Here is a 26,329-nt window from a genome sequence, read left to right on the forward strand (position 1 = left end):
TAATCTAATCAAGGGGGTATATCAGGTCCGAGGCACCGCCGTTCATCTACAAGATGAATGTCTTTGAAAATTTTTGTAAGACCCATCTGAAAGTTAAACTATACAACCGTGGTGTTTGGTCTGTCGTTCATCACATGGATGAACGGCATCCAAGGCACCTCACGTGGAGGCAGATCTGGAAGGACGGGAACTGAATATTATCTGAAAATCATGTTAATTATAGGAAATGTATGCCGGTATTTAGCAGAATTGTTGCATTGCAATTCTTTTTAGTTGTTAATTTCTGTCATCACAAACTTTACCTGTTCTTCTATTGCAAAACTTCTTGTGAATCGTCTGGTAGGAGCAGCTAGTGCACGTTACCTTGTGTTGGGATGTTGCAGGTTCAAAACCCAATGATATAGTTGTGTAACTGGTAGGAGTCTGCCTAACCCCAGCTTGTCTTTAAAAAAAAAAAAAACTTCTTGCGACTTGTAGGTTATATGATTTTAATAATACTTTTTTTGTTGTTGTCCTGGTCAAAGACGTTAGAGCTAAGCCAATATGCAAAATGGATAAGGTTAAAGAAATCTGAATCATGGGTCTGATGTTGCCCCAGTAAGGCTGGGCCTAGTCTCTAATCAATTGAACTTGATCTTGAGTACACCAAACCCAGTCAATGTTCTTGAGGACCATTATTTACCTGCCTGGTCTACAGTCCTTTTTTTTTGAATAATTTACAAAAAGGCACCAAACGTTTAATTTTATTACATTTAACTTCTTGGTTTTAAAACTTATATTTCAAAGACGAGCGCGGTCTTGAATTCAGTCAGTTGACCTTAACTGAGTAAAGGAAATGACTGAAATACCCCGGTTCTTAAAACACAGAGAGACTCTAAAAAATGAGGGCAAACGGTGGTGGTCTCTCTCTCTCTCTCTCTAAAAAATGAGAGCAAATGGTGGTGGTGATGAGGCAATGAGGCAGTCTCTCTCTCAAGAATCAGGGTATTTTAGTCATTTCCTTACTCGGTCAATGTCAACTGAATTCAAGACCGAGCATAAGTTTTAAAAGCAACAGTTAAATGTAATAATTGAAACATCAGGTGTTGTTTATAAATAGATGATAAGTTAAGCAGTTTTTTGTAAAAAATTTCCTTTTTTTTTTTTTATGTTTTAAGAACTTTTTTTTTTTGAAAGGCAAGCTGGGTTAGGCAGACCCCCTACCAGATAACTCTTAAGCCCCATGTGGCAGAGGGATTCAAACGTGGGCCTTCAGTCACCCCGCTTACCACATGGGATACCACCTCGGTGGTTTATATATGTTTAAAAACTTGCTTAGGAACAGACGTCGGCTTAATGTGCTATTACTCTTTAGGGCTGTCAACACTCAACAGGTTGGAACCCCACTAAAATGGGTGGGTCCAAACTCGTATCTGACTAAGTGATGTGGGTATTGGATCTGGATTCAGGTTCCATGAAATTTTTTGTAAGAAAATCATACCCAGATATGATAAGAATTACATAAACCAGACCAGGTCCATACCAGTAAAGTAATATTTATTAAGTTTTTTAATTACATTGAAAATTTATGGATCATAATCAACACTCGGGTCAAATTGGGGTTTGGTATAAATTTTCATATACCATACTCGACCCAGTTAATAATCAGACCTCATGAGTCCAACCCAGATAGTTAACGAGACCTCCTTCTTTGTAACCAAACCCTAATCCTATAAGATCCGGTTAGAACAGACTTGTTGACACCCCCAAACTCCTCCTACATATATAATGGAGCCCAACTGAGCGCCCTAGACTAGTATGATTCCACAAGCAATGAATCCTGTGGAAGAGTTGCATGTTTTCTTCACTAAAATATTAGCAATATGAAATATACATGCCTCTTTGTTTTTCTTTTTTTGTTAGGTCAAGACTAAACCTCCACCATCACCTGCCACACATTGGTAGCCCTCCAATTGACAAATACCCTACTTTATTTACTTTATTGGAAACGCTATTCTTGCCATTATTATTGTTAAGTTAGGTTAATTGACACAAGATGGCCTTAATTTTGACAGTATATGATTTTCCTTATGGTTGGTATTTCATATGGCAATATTTACCCATGATTTTTGGTTGTTAGTAGATGCAATTCAGCGCCCTCACGGCAAAGGCATGTGGGTGACAAAGACTAGGGCCTTTTCATGCCAAAAATATGTCATGAATTGGAGACCAATGGAGTTGTCCTTAAGTTCATTCTGTTCCTGGATGGGATAGCCCATTCATCCACCAATATTGGTACGTAGTCACTTGACCTATCCCTAGAGGAGTCAACGGGTCAGGTTTACCCGGACCCGACCCGACCGTACCAAACCCTATAGGGTCGGGGTATGTTATAAATAAGAAGACCCGATTAAGACCCATTTTAAGTCCAATTAATACATGGATCCAGGTATAGTTTGTGAAATTTTATACCAGAGACCCAGGCCCACCCGAGTTTCGATTAAGACCCACAAATTTTTAATGTAAAAATGATAAAAATTATTGTTTTATCGGGTATGTCCTGGGTCTTGTTCATGTAGTTCTTATCGGGTCCGGGTATGATTTCTTTTAGGGTGGGTCTGATTAGACCCAGGTCTGGACCCAATACCATACCCAAAAATGAGGACCAGGTTGGGTTTCACCTAGATCCAAACCAAAACCGACACCTTGACACTCTATCCCACAACAACACCTAGCCTTTCAGCCATTTGTAGATGAGACCGTATCAGGTCAGAGGGGCCTTGGATGCCGTTCATCCATGAGATGATCGGCAACCCAAACATCCCACAACAACACCTAACCACAATTCTTACTATGCATGCAGTTTCAAGTGGCAGGCCAGACCAATTATCCTGAAAACTGGTTTGGTCTGGATCCGAGTGGGATGGATCAAGATCCAGGAATGATCTCAGGAACCATAAGATCCTAATGACCTAGGTCCAGTCTATTTGATTAATCCATTCCTTTTCTTTTCAGTTGCTGGTAGAATGCCTTAGATGGATGTTATAATTGGATAGAAAATGCCCAAAAAAGTTCAAGCCTGGGTTCCAACGGTTTTGGGTCCCATCTAACCTGATCCTATGAGCTTGGCATGTGTAGGTTCAGTTTTATTTGGTTGGAATCCTTGGGGCACCAACCATTGTGAACTAGGGCTGATGCAGATACGGATTGGATCTACACCAGTCCAGATTTATGATGCTTGGATCTAGGGATGGCAGTGGACCGGAGAAAAACGGGCCCCCACCCTGCCTCACCCCGTTTGGACCGGGGATGGAGGTCATGAAACGGAGATGAAGGCGAGGATAGTGGGCAGAATTTTGAGATGGGGCAGGGGTGGAGACCTTGTCCCCCGGCCCCGCCCCGGTCCACTGCCATCCCTACTTGGATCATTAGCATCTCTGGTTGGATCGGGATTCTGGCTTGGTTCAGTATCCTACCTGATCGGATTTGGACAGTATCTACTTGGATCCAGGGTCAAGATGTCCATAATTAATTGTATGCACAGAAATGACATTAAATTTCATAGTACCATATTCTGGCAACACCCATTGAGCCAGGTCCACTTAAGGTTTCATTTCAGGCTTTGTGGGATCCAGAACTGACACATTGAACGTGTGACCAAGGATTGTGTCTTGTCTTGTCCAAACCATACTCATTGCAACCTCAAACACATATATTTACATGGTCTGCCCCACAGATATTACCTGCAATAGTTTTTATACAAATCACAAAAAATTAGTTCTAATTGTTTTGTCTTTTTTATTTTTACTTTTAAATATGAGCGAACAAGACTACGAGACCAAGGAAAAAAAAAGAGATGCTATGGGCTACCTCTTGGGGTGGCCCTCTTTATTTAGAATTCCAATGTGGGTCTCTCTCTCTCTCTCTCTCTCTCTCTCTCTCTCTCTCTCTATATATATATATATATATATATATATATATATATATATATATATATATATATATATATATATAATGCACTAGCAAGTCTGAGAACCAACTTCCTGCACCCACGAGTTATATCAACAAACATGCTTCAGTACAAAAATATGTCCAAGTAACACAATTTGGCCTGTCAATGGGTCGGGACACCTCTTCGAATTGCTCGTAAGACTCATGTTCAAAACAAATGAAATACCTCCAATTCCAATTAGTTATTCTAAACTCATGAAAATGGAAAATTATATGGACCTAGATCCGGTTTATAAAATTTTAAATCAGATTAGAGCAATGTTGTCAATATCGGTATCAGCCCTGTATTGTTTGTCCGACGATTCAGGTGAATCGGCCGATATCAATACTCAAGTGAATCGTTCTGAATCGGACAAAAAATAATTAAAAAATATTATGTGTCAATCACAACATGACACATGTTAAAACTATTAAAATAATATTAAAAAATAATTTTAAGTATTTTTTTTTACATTGATTAAAAATAGCTGATTCAGGGTTGAAGCGTATCGGTTTTCTGCCAATAGATATGTATCGGCCGATACTACTGACAATATTGGATTAGAGTCCAAACTAAGTTTTAATTAAGGTCGGCCTTTTTAATATAGAAAATCAATATTTTATCAAGTTTGGTATGTGTTAATTGTTATCTTGATCCAAATCTGAATCTAATTCGGCTTATGATATATCTGATTAAACCTAAACTTCTACCAGCTATTGACACCTTAAATCCAGATATGAATTTGAACTGGTCGATCTATATCTGGCATAACTCCAATCCATGGACAGGTTTAAACTACATTTCTAATGTTTGAGGCTTGCCTAAAATCTTTTACCAAATACATGGAAAGGTGTCATGAAGATATCATGTAGTTGGTATATATATATATATATATATATATATATAGAGAGAGAGAGAGAGAGAGAGAGAGAGAGAGAGAGTTTTTACTGTGGTGATTTTATTTTGATAGGTAAATTGATGCTATGACAATATTTCGTATTCCTTTCGACACTCAAATGACTGTGGAGAGAGAGAGAGAGAGAGAGAGTTTTTACTGTGGTGATTTTATTTTGATAGATAAATTGATGCTATGACAATATTTCGTATTCCTTTCGACACTCAAATGACTGTGGAGAGAGAGAGAGAGAGAGAGAGAGAGAGAGAATCCCACGTTGGAACTTGGAACTCAAAATAAAGTGCCTCTTACCATAGTTGACGGGTAAGGTAGCTCTAATTAAATCTATCCTACCCTCTATTCCTTTGTACTTGTTCTCTGTTATTAACCCAAAAAAATGGGTACATGAATCATGAAACTGGGCCCCCAGCATCCAAGGAAATCGTTGGTCTATGGTACAAAGATGTCGGATCTCCTCCGTTACCATATGGTGGTACCTGTGGAAATAGCGCAATGCAATAATTTTCGAAGATAAATATACATAAATTGTTTCTATTCACCATAGATCCGGGAGCGACATTAGAGCCTTTGCTTCAAGTCAGTGGCCCAATGAGGATCCATCTTTGGCTGAAGACAAGTGATTTATAGACTGTTTTCTCCATTCTTGTTTTGTTACTGTGCTGTACGTATAGCCACTTCTGCATCTATTCCCAAACCCTTGTTGCATGGTTGATGACTTATATCATCTTACAATTTTCAATGGAATTTGTTCATCTCTCTCTCTCTCTCTCTCTCTCTCTCTCTATATATATATATATATATATATATATATATATATATATATATATATATATAAAAGCATGGAGCAGGTCAATCCTCCAAGAAAATTGCACAAGAAGATATAGGAGGAATTTTTACTTTGTTTGTTCCAAACTCGTCGCTTTCTTGTTTGAAAATTGCAGTGGGCTGGTTGGTTACGTAGATCCACAGTTTGGGGACATCATTGGTATGAAAGGGGACCAGCACTACTAGTTTTAGGTGATGGTACTCTAGATGGCATGTGTAGTCCTGTCACGACAATTGGAGAGGCAACCTACTGCCTTCGATGGTGACCATGGGTTGAACTGGGACCTGTATTAGGAAAGATATGGAATCAAGTAGCAGCTTTTCCACGTCCGCGCTCGTGATTGTGGAAAATTGGGATCAGGTGCAATGTGACTACGCATTTTAGGTATGTTGGCTGCTATTGTGCGGCATAGTTGACAGCCTGTATCTTAAAGATGAGTGGTAATCAAGTGCAATAGCACATTAAAAATTATGAAAAATGATTGTATTATACCAAAAAATGACATGTTTTTTGAAATAATTTATAATTTAAGAAATCTACCTCATTTCCAAATTCATAAATGTTCAATTTTTTTGACAATTTTACTCTTCACATTAGCAAATGCTACCATATGAATCTCATTGATTATCAAGGTGATCACAAATCGTTATCATGTAAATCTTCTTTAAGTAACTAATCGTCAAGGTCTACAAATGTTTGATATTAATCATATATATAGTACAACATTTGCGAGTTACTATACAAATCTTCTTTAAGTAAATGATCATCAAGGAGGTCCACAAATATTTCTTTACATTCATATATATATATATATATATTCATGAGCTACCATGCAAATCTCTTTTAAGTAACTAATCATCAAGGATGTATATAGTATGACATTCATGATCTATCATACAAATCTTCTTTAAGTAACTATTCGTCAAGGAGGATCACAAAAATCTTTTGTTCCATTGTTTGGATTTTCGAATTCCCCCACCAATAATTTTAAGTTGTTAGCTTAGCAATAAATTGCTTAAAGAAGATTCACATGGTAACTTGTAAATGGTGTACTATATATATATATATATATATATATATATATATATATATATATATATATATATATATATATATATATATATATATATATATATATATATATATATATGTGAATGTCACAGTATATTTATGAACCTCCTTGATGATAAGTTACTTAAAAGAGATTTGCATGGTAGCTTGCAAATGTTATACTATATATATATATATATATATATATATATATATATATATATATATATATATATATATATATATATATATGTCACCACAAATTTGTGCACCTCATTGACGATCAATTACTTAAAGAAGATTCACTTGTTAGCTCGCAAATGTCGTACTATATACATGTGAATGCCCCATATATTTTCGAACCTTCTTGATGATCAGTTACTTAAAGGACATTCACATGGTAGCCCACAAATGTCATATTGTATACCTTTTTGACAATCAATTACTTAAAAAAGATTTACATGATAGCTTACGAATGTCATATTATATATGTGAATGTCCCCATATATTTGCAGACCTCCTTGATGTTCAATTACTTAAAGAATATTTGTATGATAGCTTGCGAATGTCGTACTATATATATGTGAATGTCTCAACACATTGTGGACCTCCTTAATAATTAGTTACTTAAAGGAGATTCACATGGTAACTCATATATATAAGTGAATATCCCCACATATTTGCAGCTTTTTTCGATGATCAATTACTTAAATGAGTTTTGCATGGTAACTCATGAATGTCATACTATATATATGTGAATGTCCCCACACATTTGAGGACCTCCTTAACGATCAGTTACTTGAAGGAGATTTACATGTTAGCTCGTGAATGCCGTTATATATATATATATATATATATATATATATATATATATATATATATATATATATATATATATATGAATGTTACCACACATTTGCAAACCTTCTTGATAATCAATTACTTAAAGGAGATTTACATGGTAGCTTGCAAATATCATACTATATATATGTGAATGTCTCCACACATTTGCGGATTTCCTTGATGATCACTTACTTAAAGGACATTCACATGGTAGCATGCGAACCTCAGGAGGTTCACGAATGTCATACAATATATATGTGAATCATCAACAAATGTGTGCATTTCTTTGCATTAATTTGTTGAAGTCACACCCAAATCAACCTTTCAACTGTGAGTTTTGTACGAGTGGCAGGTTTGGCAAAGTTCCTTTCGTTAGTCGCCAGCTTATATTGTGTCATGAAGAGATTGGGACTATTTTCCTCTCTATCAAATTTACATCTGAAACACTTTGTGCGGTGATGAAAGCTGTGTTGGCAGCAACGCTAGCACCACCAATCATTCAGACGGCTAGTGAAGTTGCGGCCTTGGCCAGGATTGCACGAATCTTCTGATGAGAATCGTAGTTGAGAGTGTAATGTCCTTTTCTTAGTGAGGACAAGTCGTGTGAAAGTTGTGTGGGTGAGTTGAAAAGTCATAAGGTGAAAGGGTTGTGTGTGAGTGGTGTTAACGGGTTAGTGGAGTAATAAGTGGGTAGTATCCATGGTGGTTGTGTGCCTATAAATAGGTGTTAGACATGTACGTGAAGGTGTGTGTGTCTTTGATTTTGAGTTTGTGTGTTCCTTCAGGTATGTATTTCTTGTGTTGTTTTCTTAATATTATAAAGTAAGTTTCTTTTTATTTTTGCTTGTTTGTAAGTATACAAGTCTTCTATTTTCGCTATCTCCAACATTTTTGATATTAGTGCTTGGCTACGTGAAGCTAGGTGCAACACTGTGGTGGTCAAGATCGTAGCTGAAGCAGAAGATTTTTAATTTGTATAGAAAGGTAATCATTTTTTTTATAATATTGAATGGTATGAACACACTCAACCTCTCACAATCTCTGGTTCTTATTATTAATCAAATGTGATCTTTTGGAGAAAACATTACTGATCAAAAGATTATAGAAAAAGTTTTGAGGAGTTTACCTTTCAAATTTGATCATGTTATCGAAGAATTTAAGAATTTATCAACTTACTCTCTTAATGAACTAATGGGTTCGTTGATGTCTCATGAAGTAAGAATGGACAAATTAGTTGATAAAAATATTGAGCATGCATTTCAGTCTAAAGTGGAGATTTCTAACAAAGATAAACATGACAAAATTTTCTTTGATCACAAGTATGCAGGCAAAGACAGAGCTAGCTATCATGGTCATGGTTATGGTCGAGGACGAGGGAGATCCTATACCACCCAGTAGAAATCAGAAAGTGATAAGAGATAAAAAACAAAGTTACAAGAGAAAAAATGCATGTTTTGTAAAAAGATGGGTGAAACATACTGTTGGGATAAAACAAAGCAAAAAGCAAACTTTTTCGAAGAAAAGCAAGAAAAAAGTAATTTATTTTTCACTTGCTTAAATCCAATGGTGATGTGTGGTTTCTAAATTATGGTTGTAGTAACCACATGTCAGGCAAAAGAGATTTGTTCTGCCACATGAATGAATCAGTGAAGTTGCAAGTTAGACTTGGAGACAAGCATGTAAAAATTGAAGGCAAAGGTACCATAACAATTAAGACTAAATCTGGTGGTGAAAAGAAAATTGGTGATATTTATTATATTCCTGGCTTAGCTCATAACTTGATTAGTGTAGGTCAATTAATTCACAAAGGTTATTCAATAATATTTCATGATAATATGTATGAAATTAGCAGTAGAAAATATAATGTTACCCATATTAAGATTCACATGGCTAACAATAAAATGCTCCCTCTTGATATCTCACATCTTGATGTGTGTCTTTTTGTCGCTAATGTCAAGGATGACTCATGTTTGTGGTATCTACATTATGGTCATTTGCACTTCAATGGTTTGAAGTTGTTAAGTAAAAAATGGATGGTATGTGGTTTACTGTCTATTGTTTTTGTTGATAATATATGTGAAGGTTGTATTTATAACAAGCATTATAAACAATCATTTTTTATTGAAAGAGTTTGGAGAGCCAAAATGCCTCTTGAACTGGTTTATGTTGATAGATGTGGACCGGTACAAACTCCATCTTTAAACAAGAGTAAATATTTTTTATTATTTACTGATGTTTTTTTCTGTATGAGTTGTGTGTTCTTTCTTGTTCAAAAGTCAAAGGCATTTGAAAATTTTCAAGAATTTAAAGCCTTTGTTAAAAAAGAAAGTGAGCATGTTATAAAAACTCTCTGCACTGATAGATGAGGAGAATCTTTATCTGATGAGTTTAGTTATTTTCACAAGCAATTGACTGTAAGAAAAACACTGAAACAAAATGATGTTGCCGAGCAAAACAACAAATAATTGTAGAAATGGCTCAGAGTGTATATGATGATGACGTGAATGATTAGACACATTTAGTTGTAAAGAAAATTCATTGCTTTATTTGGGCATATGTGCTTAAGTTTGAAATAAAAGAAGCATGTACAATGATACCGAATTTAATGTTTCAAAATATGCATCCATAGGCTCCGAAGTGGCCGAATCTCTTAAGTGAATTTATATTAAGTGTTGCATGTAAAGTAATTAATTTAAAAGTTTAAACATGTAATACTAAAGATTGGTGCTTGCAATGAGAGGGCAAACGATACTTTTGGCTTCATAAAAAATGTTTTGAGTACTAAAGGTTGCTCCTCTCCAACCATGAAAATAGGAGAAACCTCTGCATTAGACTGTAACATACAAGATATAAAATCATAATTAAAAAATTGATGCATCAGGATGACGATGTTGGGAGTGCTCTCTCGATACGCTTGTTGCTCACCTGTAAGATTGGTGAAAGGTGCCCGACTAGGCCAAAGCCACTCATGTCTAAAAATACTGCCTACATCATGACCCTGATCTAGCTTTAAGCCTATGTTAGTACTCACATGGTCATGAATTGAAAACTAAGTGATTGCGCATTAGATAGACATAACATACGTCATATAAGAAAAAAAATCTAATTAAAAATAATAAATGACTCATGCATATCGTCGACTTCTGCAATGGTAAGTGCATGCATCTTTATTTGTTCATTTTTATGTGGATGCTTGATTGAAAGCAATTTCGTGAATGAATGCGTAATGACATGTTAGATATTCATGCTTGTATTTGTAATGTGTTTAATCTTATTTGAATATGTGAAAAATTGAATTAATTCTTGCCTACTTGCTTTAATTTATGTGTTTTGAATAACTCTACCCTACTGAGACTTAAATGTCTGACCCTATTGAATTTAATTATTTTTAGGTAGCGAATGAGTACACACGCGATGGCAGAAGGTTGCGACGGGGATCGAGCCAAGCATTTTCTATCTCTTTGAGTATTTTTGAATTGTGAGCATTTTATCATGCTTGAGGCTCTGATTATTAATTTAATTTTTAAATAAAGTGTTATTATTTTAATTTGAGATATAATGGACATTAATTCAATTTTGAATGTTTAATTTTTGAGTTTAATGCATGTATGGTAAATAAATGTTATCGAAAAGTAACATGCCAAGTTTTTTGTCTCATTTGGAGTTTTGCTATAATTTTATAAAACTGTATAAAAAAAATCAAGATTTTTCGGAATACAAAATTTAGAGTGTTACAACACTAGTCTTCTATTTTCTCTATCTCTAGCATCTTCTTGTCGCTCCTCATGGTGACCTTGGTCCATTCAACATCCTCTATAACTTTCAAGGATGGATCCTTGAAAAAGAATGAAAATGTAGGTGACTTTGTGAGTTTCGGATCGTGAAGAGCTAACCAAGGCACTGTCATATGAATCTGCTCATGGTGGCCGAGTCCAAGGAACCCTCCGAAAGACTGTATTTCATTGCTCCAGATAGTCGGGGTAGGAGTTCCTGAGTGACTAACTCCGGTTTATCGCATGGATCCTCAAGACGGCAAGGCAAACCAGCAATATCATCCAGAGCATCAATGTTCTCTTGCTTAGAGTAACTCCAATGGACACCCGAGATGTCCTTGGTATCAGTAACATGGCTGGTCTTGTGTTTGGGGAACCCGTTGGCCACACCCCCATCCCACTGAAGGTGATTGATCCACCTCAGATTGGTCTACCAATCTCTCTCACCACCCCCCGCTCACTGTTTCGAAACCTGGCTTTCTCTCGAACCCACCCTCTCGTTCTCACTCTTTTTTCATCCTCTCTCTCTCTCTCTAGCACTTTTTCATTTCCCTCTTCAATTCAAATTTGGTTTAACAGAAAGAAAAAGAAGACTTGGCAAATCTGTAGCCTCCACTGTAAGCCATTAAAGTTAATAGTGACATATGCTCACGTGTTTGAAAGGCCAGTATAACGTAAGTACCAGCCTCTCTTTTGGGAACTATACGAGAGTTTGGTGTTAACATTTATATGTTTATATGGTCCCCCCCCCCCAACCACCAACAATTCCCTGCACTATTTAACTTTGCATCTTCGGTTTTCTACCACCCTCCTTTAAACAAAAAAAAAGGTTAATATCAAAAAAGAGCCACCCCAATTTTCTCTTCTCTTTTTTCTTTTTCTTTTTTTACCTTGAAAAAATGATGTTAACTAATTTTGTTGGCCTGACGCCTTTTTTGGCTCCCTTGACTTGAGTGTGTTCAAGGATTCTGGCCATGAAGGGTGTGATACATTGAATCTATGGATCACTTATTTAACACCTTTCTCTCGAGCCCCAAGGGGGGTTGTCTGAGTGGGGTGGGTCCTTGGCTGCTAGACGAGCAATTAAGGTTCGATTCTCATGGGTGACACCTTTCTCCACAAGCCAATGCGCGGCAGGGGTCCTAGCCTTAGAGTTTTATGCTGCCAGCACGACAACCTTAGGTATGGCAGGCCGAGTCAGTGCAACCAAGTCTTCATGTCCGGTGCAGTTTCTTTTGGTTAGAAATTAAAAAAAAACACCTTTCTCTTGAGAGGGACATCTTGGCACGTGATGTGTAAATGCCATATTTTTATACTGTTGGACAGTTGGGGTTCTTGGCAAACACGATCATAAGTCTCTCTCTCTCTCTCTTATATATATATATATATATATATATAGTAGCCCATAACAGCAACTTGTCCACTGTTATCGGACACATATCAGCCACTGATCATGTGCATATCAGCGACAAAACATCGTTTTTTAACCAATGCTAAAAGTTAAATTTTCACCTAAAAGCGGTCATGACCGTCACTAATGCTCTTTTTTTTTTGTGCAAAATCAATTCGCTAGGGTGCATCTGACATCGTTTATTGTTTAACCTGTTCGATGTTACGGGTTTTCCTATATACATGTGTGTTGTGTGTGTGTGTGTGAGAGAGAGAGAGAAGACCATCCATCATAAACAAGGTACAATTCATCCAAATCAGTTTCAAAAATCATTCTTACAAGTATTTCTTAATAAAGCCTATTGTGCAAATGTGATCTCTATGATACAAAAACCTAAGAACCTGTTCTTATACTAAATTTCTTTGATGTGTATATGAGATTTTATAATCATAAAAGTTTTATGCATATATAAAAAATTGCTTTAAAAGCCGCTTGGTTGTAGCATTCAAATTTATGTCAGAGAAATGGTTCATGCATATGAAAGGGGTTAGTGAAGATTTTCTAGTTTTTACAGCAGGTATTCAAGTGAATGTGAGGCGACTGTCATGTTTATCCCACCTTTTGTGGGCTAAGGGCTATTTGACGCAACCAATCACATGACAACATTTCATGTGGGGCCTGCACTATGTACCTGTAGACCCCATGAGGTTACTTAATTGGCTAATGTCACATAGCCACGGCACTTAGCAGCTCCTTTGATCTCAACTCACCAGGAATGTGATGTTCTTCATAGATAAACCTCTTTATGTTTTCTCCTGGGTTGGCAGGGAGGACCTCAAGGGTTTTACCAAGTAAAGGCTAGCCAATGTGTATGGTTGGTGATTGGGGGAAAGGGATTTCCTTGGATTATCCAAAAAAAAAAAAAAATTACGATTGGAAAACTCAAGTTTTTGCATTGAAGGGTCAATCCAATACGTTTCCTATGAAATGAATCAGGATGAACAAATCTATGGGGTCAAATTAAGCAAATGAAACTTGTACTTAATTTTTCTCACTAAATAATACAAACTAGAAACCTAATCAAATATGGTCCCATTTATAAATACAAAAACAGGCGCCTAAAGATAATATTTTGCTTACTTTTAAAGGTAGGTTACATTGCAATAAATTATTCCTTCCATACTATTTGTGAAGTTGTATACAAATAATGATTGAGTTTTCTAATTATATTGAGTAGACAATGAAAACGACATGGACCTATTTGTGTATTCTCAAAACCAAAACAAAATTTCTCAAAAAAAGACAAACCTACTTATGTCTGTACAAGCGAGTGGCTTATGTTGGAAGCAAACGTTAGTCACCTTAGACTTTATAATATTCTTCTGAAAAAGAATATAATTATATAATTTTATAGGGTTTGTTTTATTAGTTAGACCAAATTAAACCTTTGATGTGGTGAAATAAGTTATATGATTTAGTTTGTCATCAATCTAAAATAAGATCACCAAGTCACGTCATACTCGTCTAAAGTACGTTAAAGCTTGAACGCTTGTTTGGGTTCATCGAAAACAATAATTTCCTTTATTTTTCTGAATTTCTTACTACTCATAAAGACCATGAAAATACTCCTTTCCTTTCCTTTTTATTTTCTCAATGATATGATTTCTTTTTTTTTTTCTTCTTTTTGCATAGCCAAGTTAGCGAATTCTCCTTTTTCTTTGTTTTGTTTTCGGTGTTTTCTCATAGACAAGATGGGATGTTATCAAATGATTCTCCTTAGAAATATAAGCAACATCATAGTAACATGGTCATTCAAGGCATATTTAGTAGAATGATTTTTCACTATTAAACATCTAGTCCAAAACATGCATCACCAATTTGCTTGCTTAGTGACACAAAGTGCATGGTTTTTTTTTTCTTGGATTTATAACCTAAAGAAACCTCACCCGGCACAAAGACCTGGTTGTGCTGGCTCATGCCATACCTATGGTCATCATGACCGCAGCGTAAAACTCTGAGGGTAGGACCCCTGCCCATGGCCTATGCTACTTGTTGGCTTGCGCAGAGGGGCGACGCCCATGAAAATAAAACCTTGACTACCCATCTAGCAACCAAGGTCCCACCCCACTACGCCAAACCCCCATTGGGGCTTAAAAGTTGGAAACTTTTTGTGTAAACCCTCTTATCCCCTAAACCCTACAAGGCCCACCACTAAAACAACTTCTTAGAAGTCACATAAAGTGCATGGTTTACAAGGAATTCCTTAGAAAACATGTGCAAGTATTAAATTTCAATTTCTAAGACTTTTCTTTAAATGCCAATTGAAGTTATTAGTTAAACATGAAAATAATGTTTACCTAAAACTAGGGTAGGACAACAAAAGAGACTTGGGGAATTGAAGGAATCAAATTTCTATTTGGGAACTCCAACAATACGATAAGGATGATGTTAGATGATTCGTTTAAGCTGGTTTTGGCGTTAATCTGGTTTGACCAACTCAAATTACCCGTTTGAATGCAACCCAAATCTGGGTTAAGGCCCCTAAGGGTTTTTCCAACTTTCGCGAGACTGATAAAAGTAGGGATGGCAGTGGACCGGGGGGAAATGGGATCCCGTCTCGCCCCGTTTGGACCGAGGACGGAGGGCATGAAACGGAGATGAAGGCAGGTATGAAGGTTAAAATCAAAACCCGTGCAGGGATGGAGGCAAGGATGGACTAACCTCAATCCCCATTAGTAAAATAACTAAAATACCTTTAGGGATGGTAGTAGATCGGGGAGAAACGGAGCTCCGCCCACCTCGCCCCCTTTGGATCGGGGATGGAGGAGATGAAATGAGGATTGAGGTTAAAATCAAAACCCGTGCGAGGATGGAAGCGGGGATGGAGGGCAGAATTTTGAGATGGGGCGAGAGTGGAGACCTTGTCCCCCACCTCCGCCCCGGTCAACTGCCATTCCTAATAAAAAGTTGTGTAAGGAAAGAATAGAAATATGTGCAACTGCATTGCTTTTTCTTGCAAGTGTATTAAAACACCAATTGCTCTAAATGTAGTCTAAAAGAAAAAACTACAGATTTAATAAACAAAACTGGTCAACTAACTAAATCCAGTTGTTTTAGGATAATTACAATTGCTCCAAATGCAGTCTAAAAAAAAAATAATGCTTTAATTACCAAAACTGGTCAACTAACTAAATCAAGTTGATTTAGGATAATGATAAACTAGTTTTTGTTAGTTAAATCATAATGTGAGTCCTTATCAAGTGGGTGACCCATCTGTTCCTACCCATCAACCATGACGATGTCCACTGGGCTGACTATGATCTGAGGAAGGTACCCTCACAGTGGCAACCGAGGTGATCATTAGGGTCCTGTGTCAAGCTGAATAGGCTCATGCTCATCAAGAAAAGATTACATGGTGGCTCAGCCCAATATATATATATATATATATATATATATATATATATATATATATATATATATATATATATATATATATATAAAGGCTGGCAAATGAATCGATTAGCTGGTGACTTGGCTTGGTTCAGATCACCACAACCTCATCGTGATCGGTTTGTATATTAATAAATTTAAAACAATATAAAACATTTTCATTTAAAGGTTATTAATTAAGGGGAAAAAGACGTTTCAGAGAGAGAGAGAGAGGGGGTTTATTCATTTTATAGTTACTAAAAGCGGGGGTGGGAAGAAAGAGAGAGAGAGAGATATCAACTATAAATAGTAATTAGTATCACTAGGTGGCATAGAGGAATTTAAAATTACAATGTCCCGTGTAAGTAACACCTTTTTTTTAATGAAAACTATACAAATTTTAATTACATTTTCAATTCACATGACAATGACAAGAATGTCAATTAATAAAAATTATAAAGCATTCAAGTTTTTGCAGTTAATCCTTTGCTTTTATAATAATATATATATATATATATATATATATATATATATATATATATATATATATATATATATATATATATAGAGAGAGAGAGAGAGAGAGAGAGAGATTGCAATAGTACCCCCAACACCACAATGGCAAATTTGGAGGTAGCAATTAGGAGTGTCTACACTGACCTGTGGGACCGAACCCATAGGTCCGATTAATACATGGACCCAAGTTTCAATTAAGACCCACAAATTTTCAATGTAAAAATGTTAAAAAATATGGTTTTACCGAGTATGGTTCAGGTTTGGTTCTTATCAGCTCCCGGTGTGGTTTTCTTTATATTGAACCCGCTTAGACTCGGGTCTGAACCCGATACAGTACCCAAAAAGCTGGTCCAAGTCTGATTCCACCTAAGTCGAAACCAAAACGGTCTCGTTGACACCCGTAGTCCCAACACCACAATGGCAAATTGGGAGCTGTCGAGCTGTAGCAACCGTAAGGGAATACCTGCAGCCTCAGTTCACCGCTGCGGTCACTTCTCCCCATGCCTTGAAGTGGAGAGTCTGGAGAGACAGACAGGTCTCCCTCTTAACCTTTTAGTTTCAACCATCATTGTCATTTTCATCAAAGACAGGGAGAGCAGCGGGAAAAAGGACCTCTTGCCTTAGGAGGAGAGGCTAATCATTCTGACACGTGTGATTGAATGTGACTGTCTCCCTCAAATAAAAGTTCTTACCGTCGGTGACCACACCCCCTCCTCAAATTTTGCTTCTCTACCGGAATTACCCTTTGACCTTTAACTTATGCCCAAATTGGCAACGTGAGGACTAATTAAAGATCCAGAAAGGCTGTCAGGCTATCATTAATCCCTGCACTGCAGTTGCTACAATAATTTCCCACTTTGAAGTGTTCAGAAATTAGTAAAAAAGCAAGGGGAGCGGGTCAAAATTAAGAACGTGGGTGCTTTTGCCAAATGTGCTCTTTGTACCAATTTATCCAGAAAAGTGGGATAAGTTGGGATTCGAGCATAACCAACGTCCAATCTTATGGCCTTCTTTTTTCTTTTTTTGGACAAACCAAAGTACTTAGTGAAGGCTAGAAATCTAAAATTTCATGGTTTTGGAAGAAGAAAAAGACTATAGCAATATGTTAACAGATAGTATACAATATTTGAAGATTATATAGGCCAGAGTTCCTTCTGTCAGGCTTCATAGTTCTAGAAAAATGATAGTTACAAATAGGTTTACTACTTTTATTATATAAAAGTTTTTTTAACATGCAATCCAAAAAAGTTATTAAAAAAAGTAGTTTGAAAGATAATTACATGGGGTCTGTAGACTCTCTGCCTTCCTTTACATTACAAACTAAAATATTCCCATTCTTTTTTTATTTTCTTTCTTGGTTGGTTCCAGCTCATTTTAAAGTCTTATTTTTATAAAACTTCCGATATATTGTTATTTTTTCGGTTTCAATAGCACCTGTCGGGAGGAATACTAAGAAAATAATTTCCATTGTGGCAGGGACTCTCTGGCATCTAAAAATTAATTTCCGAAATTTCAATGTCATAGGAAAGAGGCCTTTGGAAGAGTTAGCCGTGTAAATATTTGGGGTGTGATTGTTATGGTGTAAAAAGTTGTATTCAATGAAAAAATGGTCTTATAGGTTCGAGACATTTAGGGTGTATTTGATTCCTCAGATCAGATATGTGAAACAAGGTATTTGTTTTCTGTTGGCCGACCCTTGGATTTTAGGTAATCAAATATTGGATCTTAGATATCCCCCAAATAATGAAAATCTGATACTCATATTTTTGTTGATATAGGCATCTAGGACCAATTGGGAAAGGGAGGGGGTGGGGATTTCTCTTTCCAATACAGAGATTTCAAGATCGGACACACCCCCTTAATAGGAAAAATTCGTTACTGGTGGTAGAGAGACATTATGCTTCGTATCAATACCAAAGCCCATATAATCATTTGAAAGTTATTGATCTAATCCAAAAGGATTAGACTAATAAAAGCAACAAGAATTAGTGTTCTTACAAGCAGTGTTAAAACTATCACTTGCTCTCTTAAGACATTTACGATAGTCATATATAGTTTCATCCCCTCGTATGGGACATATGTACAGAACCAAGGAGGGCTGGATAAGACTATTTAGCCCATTAGGGTGTGCTTGAATGCCTCGGATCTCCGATCAATGTTTTAAATTTGGCAAGAGGGACGCCAAAAAACAAAAGTAAACAAACTCTGAAATTGAGTTGTGAAGGGATCTCAAATTCACAGGTGCTTCAGTGGGCAAGTACCCTCCATCCAAAAATTCCCAGGTCGAAAATGGCAGCAGGAGGAGGGACACTTTTGTCATTCATGGAACTATTATTGGGAGTGCATGTTGGTTAATTTGTGAGCCACCAACCTTTGTAGGGTGACAGAGGGGTGAGTCATATGACAGGGACCCCATGCTAGGACTCAGGTGGGTCAAAGGTAAAATAAGCCATTTTGTAGGGGTTGGCTTGGTTACCTTTAAAAAAAAAAAAATTTAAAGGAATAAGCGTAAAAGGATGATAAAATTGCTGGAATTTTGCACTTCTGTTGGTGCCTTGCTTTTCTGCAGTGATGGGGCCGCTTCCAAACGAAGCAAACAACAAAAAGCCATATTCTGTACTTTGCTTTCCCCCACGTATGTGAATGTAAGCTTTAGAGGGAGAAAAACAATTCATGCCAATTAAATAATAATAAAAACCCTAAGAGAGATAGAGAGAGATCTTCTCAAAATGCTTTGAAAATTTACTGCTCCTCTTTGAACCGGGACCCCAATAAAGACGCCCCCCTCTTTATCAAGCCAGCATGTTGGGGATGCATCTTTTACCAGATTCGGTTCCCTTACTTTTCAACATCATCCTCCAGCTTCACTGTTGATCCTCCTAATAATTTTCCCCAGCCACCGTTTTTCACTGTTTTCTTTCTTTAAATGGGTGGAAACAATCAAAGAAAGCAACTCTTTTTGCCCTCCCCATCCTCTCTCCTTTCTCTCACTTCAGCCCTCCTCTCCTCCCCAGGCCCAAAATTCCTCTCCCTTGCTTTCCCCCTTTCTATATAGAGAATTATTTCTTAATGAGTCGAGACTTGAAAGACATGTAAAAGAAAAAAGAAAAGAAAAGATCCCACTCCTTCATTCTGTTGCTGCTGTTTGCTACAATTATTGTACGCTGAGACCTCCTCTTTTTTTATTGTTATTATTATCTCTTCAGGAATGGCTACTCACCGTATGAGTTTGAGTAAAAAGGAAATAGAGTGGGCTTTTTAATTTTGTTGTGGGGTGCCTTCATACTTGAGGCGTGTCCATTTCTGGGAATTGGGTTGTGAAGGGAAAAGGGTCCCCCATTGTGTATAGTCTTGATTTTGGAGGTGTGTTTTCCTTTTTCTGTGAAACAAGATTGTGGGTGTTGTGAAAAAGTTGGTTTCTTTTTTTGATCCTTTGTGATTTTCATGGATCTCTGGTTCTTCTCCATTTAACTCTGGGTTTGCTGGGAGGAGTGGCTCAGGGTCAAGGGGGATAGAGAAGGAAGGGGTTGTCTTGAACTAGGAGATGAAGTCCCCTTCCTGGGATATGGAGAACCTGGTCTTCCTCTCAGGCAGGGGTGAGGGTCATATGGACGGTGAAGGTGTGAGGGGTCAGGTCTCTTCCATGGAAAGGAAGCAGCAGGGCAAGGGAATCTGTATGGTTGATTTGAAGCTTGGGAGGTTGGGTGATTTTGGTGATGGGTTCATTGATCTCAAGGCGCCTGCGATGGCAGCGGCGGCGGCGGCTTCAATGGCTGTCTCCCCTGGTGGCTCAAGGAGGAGCAGGTCATCCAACAACAACAACCAGGTGGCCGCTTGTATAGTTGATGACTGCAGTGCAGATCTCAGTGGGTGCAAGGATTACCACAAGAGGCATAAAGTCTGTGAGGCTCATTCCAAGGCTGTTAAGGTCACTGTGGAGGGTGCTGAAAAGAGATTCTGCCAGCAGTGTAGCAAGTTCGGTCGCTTTCTTTCCTTCTCCATCTGCTATTTGCCTTGCATCTCTCATGTTGTTAGTTCTACATGAAACATGCTCTCCTTGCTTTTTTCTTTTTAGTATTTGACGTCTTCAGTGAATTTGACTTGGAATCTATTTTTTCATAGTTCATACTTTCTTTGTTTGAAGAACTCTAGTTAAGATTTAGTGTGTGTTGCATGTCTTTTGATTGAATATCTGTGGCTCATGATGCTTGGCTTGGTTATTTTACATGGTATTCTGCCATCTATGTCATAATTTTGTATTTTTTGGGGTTTTAAAAATGGGGATTATGGATATGACCATGGTTAAGGGTTGTAGTCTGTTTCTCTGGGTATTTCTGTAATTGTGCTGATTGGTTCTCTAGGCCTTGCTGAATTCCACTTTTCCTTGATTCTGTAATACCTCATTACTACTGTTAACACTGCTGTATTTTTATTGCTTTATCTCATTGGTATTCAGTCGAAGCACTGCTGAGTGTTTCAAGTCTCTTTTCCCTCAGTTGTCATCATCATCATCAGCTGCAACCGCACCACCACCACCACCATTATATCTATTGCGGATAATGTCTTTTTTCTTTTGACAGATACCTTTATGGGTTCATTGTCAAATCGCACTCCAGTCTCTTATGATGAAGTTGGTTAATCTGGTGCTCGCTTGGTAATTGATACACATTTGCAACAACAACAACAACAACAACTACGCCTTCATCCCAAAACAATTGGGGTCAGCGATATGAACCAAAAAAGAAATTCATTTTGGGTCTTCCACATGAATCCTTTTCCTCCAATCATTTCTATCCAACGCCATGTCCTCGGTGAGGTTCAAAGCATTCATATCCTTTCCTATCATCTCCATCCAAGTCTTCCTAGGCCTACCCCGACCTCTTTTAACTAATATATTTTCCCATTTCTCCAACCTTCTAACTGGAGCATCATTAGGCCTTCGCCGAATATGTCCAAACCACCGTAAACGATTCTCTCGCATCTTATTTTCAATGGGTGCAACACCTACCTTCTTACGTATCTCTTCGTTCCGAATCTTATCTTTTATTGTATTTCCACACATCCATCTAAGCATCCGCATCTCAGCTACACTCATTTTTTGAATATGATGTCTCTTGGCAGCCCAACATTTAATTGATACACATTTGAATTGTTTAAATTGACAGACTGGTGTTGTATTGGAAAGTTCTCATAATTGATCTAGACAGCAAAAGAAAATAGAAAAAAGAACAAACAGTGGAGAAGGTACAACATTTGTCTTACAGGACTCTCTCTCTCTCTCTCTCTCTCTGAACAATGTCAAGGACAAGGTTTACTTGGAACGTGCACATTCTTTTATTAGGGGATTCAGAATATGCACCACATTTTTACTACTGAACAATGAGCTCTTATTGTTGAGTAACTCATGTTTGGCATGGTTTTTAATCATAGTGACAAATGCCAGTGGTATTTTGAAAATATTATGATTTATTTCTATATATACCCAATAAAATCACAATACTTTTAAATTTGACATAGTCAAGTTTTTTGTGAAGTTTTCCCCCCAAAAGTGCAATTTCTAATTTATCAGGAACCCAATAAGGGGTTTTGACATAGTCTTTTACTCTTTTTTTGGAAGCGACCATGGGTCACTGGAGTGGTAAATGTGGAATCCCCACTTCCAAAACTGTTTGGAAGCTAGGAAAAAGTAGCAACTGGCATGACATTTGCCAGTTCCAATTCCTCATTTCAGCTACCACCAGGGTAAGGTGGTAATTACCAAATATTACACTAGTGATACTTCCGATGGTCACACCGGTGACCTTCTGGCGGCCTTCTCAGTTCATTTATGAGAGTAATAACTGCATCCCAAATATGATGCCCATGGAAGTGGAAAATCCTTAATGGATTTTAAAGAATGCCCCAACCCAAAGGATTTGCTAAATCTGTGACTATTATGGAATCCACTTTTTTCATCCCCAAGAGGCAGTTTCCAAACAGTCTTACAAAAAGTTGCTTGTGCATGCTTTCTGTTGGCAATTGAAATTTGATTTTGCTATTTTTATATTATTTATGGTAGAAATATCTTTTCAGTTTATTCGGAGATCATCTTGTTTAATTCATCAGTTAGTCATTTGGGATGAAACTGTCATGGTGTAAGCACATGGCTGTACAACAGTACAAGAACCAAGTTAACTATAACTGTACCCAAGTTGATGTTATGGACGTGTCATATTCTTCAAAAATCATGTTGACTGGTACTTTCTTAGTATATCAAGGCCTGCATGAGTTTGAAATAGGACTCAAGCCTTTTGTTTTGTGTTCTTTCTTAAACTCAAATTTATCTCATTTTTTCTTGGTCTGGAGTATTTGTAACTGATATCCCGATGCATGAAATCTGAATGGCGCTGCTTGTGATTTAACTCATTTGCCATACCCAGTGTCTAGGACCTGTTCATCTCCGCGGGCTTAAGCTGTCTTTCACCTTCTTGTTCATGTTCTTATGTGCTGCAAATAAACACATCAAACAGCTTCCTTTTTAAATGTCTTGTCATGCTTAAAGATTACTGCCTTTAGTGGATAAGGTACTGTCTTTATCTGCTGGTGACTGAAATCTTTGAGGTCAAATGTGTTCTCTATGTGCATGTTTCTTGGCCATAGTATATCAAGCACGTCTCAGTTTCTGTTTTCCCCTGTATGTTTTGGTTTAGTCCATGGTCTCCAGGCATATGATCAGTGGCACCGCATGGTTGAGCTTTATGCAATCATGGCAATGTAAGATAACTAACGAAGAATGCTACATAATGTTAGACTATTTGATTTCTCTTGGTACTTGATGAACTGTCAGAGTTGAATGTTCATATCATAGACCACTCTATGGTGTCTATGTGTATAAACTTACCATTAGCACACCACTACTTTCTATATAACGGGAACAAGGCTGCCAGATTTTCCATTATCAAAGAAAAGAACATGCATGTGATCTTTCATACTGTTAGATAAGCTTCAATATCCCCACAACATCATTAGTTTTTGTCTTTTCTTTATCCTAAGTGTCCTGTTTTGACTCGTTAAGTCCATTCTGCTCATGGTTAACGATTTATGGGGTGTGCAATTTGTCTTTCTTTTCAACGCCTAGCTCTCTATGTAAAGCTCTTTTTGAGCTAGGAGTTAATGCACTTCTTATCACTTGTGATATTGTTAACCTTTGTTGAGTAACCTTTTGATTGTCAAAATCTTCTAGAATGAAATTGTGTTTCTTTTTCTTTGTAAAATAGCTCCCATTATCAAGGGAAGCGCCTCCACTTTTTAAGCTTGCACTCATGACAGTTTGATTTGGTAAAGATATGCTGAGCTCCTTTTTTTAATGGAAACCTAAAATGCCTAATTTTGAGCAATTGAGTCTTTCGATTTTCTCTGGGTGTGTGTCAGTTTTGAATGTCTAAATTTTAGCATGGATCAATCAAATCTTTAGCTTTTCTTTTGATACTTAAGATTTAATTTTGTTTCGAAACTAAAGGCAAGTCCATGATGAAATGCTGATTACGGTTTTCCAATCCAGTGTAATATCTTTGTGAATGTATGTTATTTTGCAGATTTCATGCCTTGTCAGAGTTTGATGAGGTAAAACGAAGTTGTAGGAAGCGTCTGGATGGACATAATAAGCGCCGCAGGAAGTCTCAGCCCAATATACCATCAGGAAGCTCAGTTCCAAGTATCCAAGGTTTGTTTCAAATTTGCTGAATCTGGATTTGGTCATTTAGTTTAAGGATGCTCAGAAGTTAAGCTATCGGAGATCATATGTTTAATGGATCAGTGAACCTGGTCTGTTTGTTAAGTGACTGATAATTTTTTCAATTCAACCAACTAACTGCTCTGATGTTTTCTACTTTTGACCATCCTTGTTGAATTGAGGTTATTAAAGGATTTTGAGATAGGCTTAGGGTATTTCAGACCTTGGTTTGGTCCATTGAGTTTTCAGAGTATAAAAAACAAATCAGTGTGAAAATTTGTCTCTAGTCTTGGTTGGATGACTTGGTTCAAGTTCATTTGCAACTGAAAATTGCTTTAAATTATAAACTACTTGGTTGGGTCAGCTGGATCAGCTAGTTTTAACCAAGAGGTCTTGGGTTTTAGCCCCATCTGTAGTTATCCACGAGCATGCCTATCCTAAAGGTTACACACTACCAACTTGAACATGTACATGTTGCAGTGTTTTATGAATGCATGACGAGCATCAACCTAGTGAATCTTGACATGGTGTCAGGCGATCTTGTTCATGGTCTGCTGGATCTTTGAACATTGCTGCTGAGGTTGAATTTCCCTGATTTGTTGTTACCTTTTTTTTTTCTTCTGACAGGTACAGTGTTCCAATCGTATATGAATCAGCATAACTTTCCAAATGCCATGCGGGAGCATAGCTGGACCCCTGAGTTTGTAAAATCCGAGGAAGAAAATGTCTACAACCAGCAGCCACGGATGCTGTCCATGAACAGGCAACAGTCATTCCTTGGCCCATCGTCTAGCTACTACAAAGGAAATAAACAGTTCCCTTTCTTGCAAAGTGGCGACATCAAACTCGGGAACCAATCCATTGAAACATCTGTTTGCCAACTTGTTACTGCAACGGCCCAACCAGGAAGCAGTAGCAGAATTTTTTCTGATAGTTTAATCAGAGTGATAGACTCTGATTGTGCTCTCTCTCTTCTGTCATCATCGACACAGTCATCTGGATTAAGTCTGAACAACATTGACCAGATTCCCATGGCCCTTCCTCTTGTCCAGGGTCTGCAATGCAATGGTGTTGATCAGTTTCCCTTGGACAAGGTTTTAACAATCAGCTGCTTCTCCTCGAATGGGGTGCCTCCCAGTGGTTTTTCATGTGCTGGAATGGTGGATGATCAGGTAGGCTCTGTGCTAGTTTCCAATGCTGGTCATACTGAGTTCCATGCCCAGGGAATGCTGCAACATTCTAGTGATGTTTCAACTTCTGGAAATGCTGTTGCGCAGCCCCTCCACTTCTCTTGGCATTAGGCTCAAGTGCAAGCATAACAGGCAGCCGTCTACCTTCCCTTTGGGCATTTTTTATTATTCCTGGGTTGTGTAACGCTTCTGAATTTGCTGTCATCAAATTCTTTATTTTCCTGATGCATTCTCCTTTTTGTTGTTTTCAGGAAAGATTGTTCTGTCTATGGATGATGATACTGTCTCGTTGCCACCATTTTGCTTTCCTTTTATCTGCATTGTTGAATCTGTTCTATTTCAGCATTTCTTTGCATTCTTTCATGTCTGCTGATGATATCTTGAGTTCAGGCTCTCTTTCGCATACTGTGTGGTAGGCAGCATTTGATGTTAAATGGTTGGAGCTCCAGTTCATTGTTTTTCTGATGAACCTCTGACCATTGGCCTTAGAGATCAGGACATGTTCTGTGTGAAATGCTGGTCCAGCTGTAGTGTTGAGTTCATACACGTTCATCCATGATACACCACTAAGATCATATTAGTAAAGGTTACATTGTTTAGGGTAGCCATTACCTCCAATCCCTGACAAAGATGAAATATGTTGGACACTGGGTGGCTATAGGCATCAATGATAGTCAATATGATCATTGCATATTGTTGCGTGTGTAGCCCTTTT

The 26,329-nt window shown here is 37.5% G+C and overlaps 1 protein-coding gene across 1 annotated transcript; it reads left to right on the plus strand.

Moving 5' to 3' along the window:
• The first annotated feature begins 19,564 nt into the window (after nucleotides 1-19,564).
• LOC149833423 (squamosa promoter-binding-like protein 16) lies at nucleotides 19,565-25,927 on the plus strand. Its single transcript, XM_090015117.1, has 3 exons — nucleotides 19,565-20,688; nucleotides 24,288-24,415; nucleotides 25,052-25,927. The coding sequence occupies exons 1-3, from the start codon at nucleotides 20,258-20,260 to the stop codon at nucleotides 25,723-25,725; spliced, it is 1,233 nt and encodes a 410-aa protein (XP_089871243.1). The 5' UTR covers nucleotides 19,565-20,257; the 3' UTR covers nucleotides 25,726-25,927.
• Nucleotides 25,928-26,329: the final 402 nt, after the last annotated feature.

The sequence above is a fragment of the Nuphar pumila genome, chromosome 7, assembly GCF_984573655.1.
Source record: "Nuphar pumila chromosome 7, dmNupPumi1.hap1.1, whole genome shotgun sequence".
Taxonomy (NCBI): Eukaryota; Viridiplantae; Streptophyta; class Magnoliopsida; order Nymphaeales; family Nymphaeaceae; genus Nuphar; species Nuphar pumila.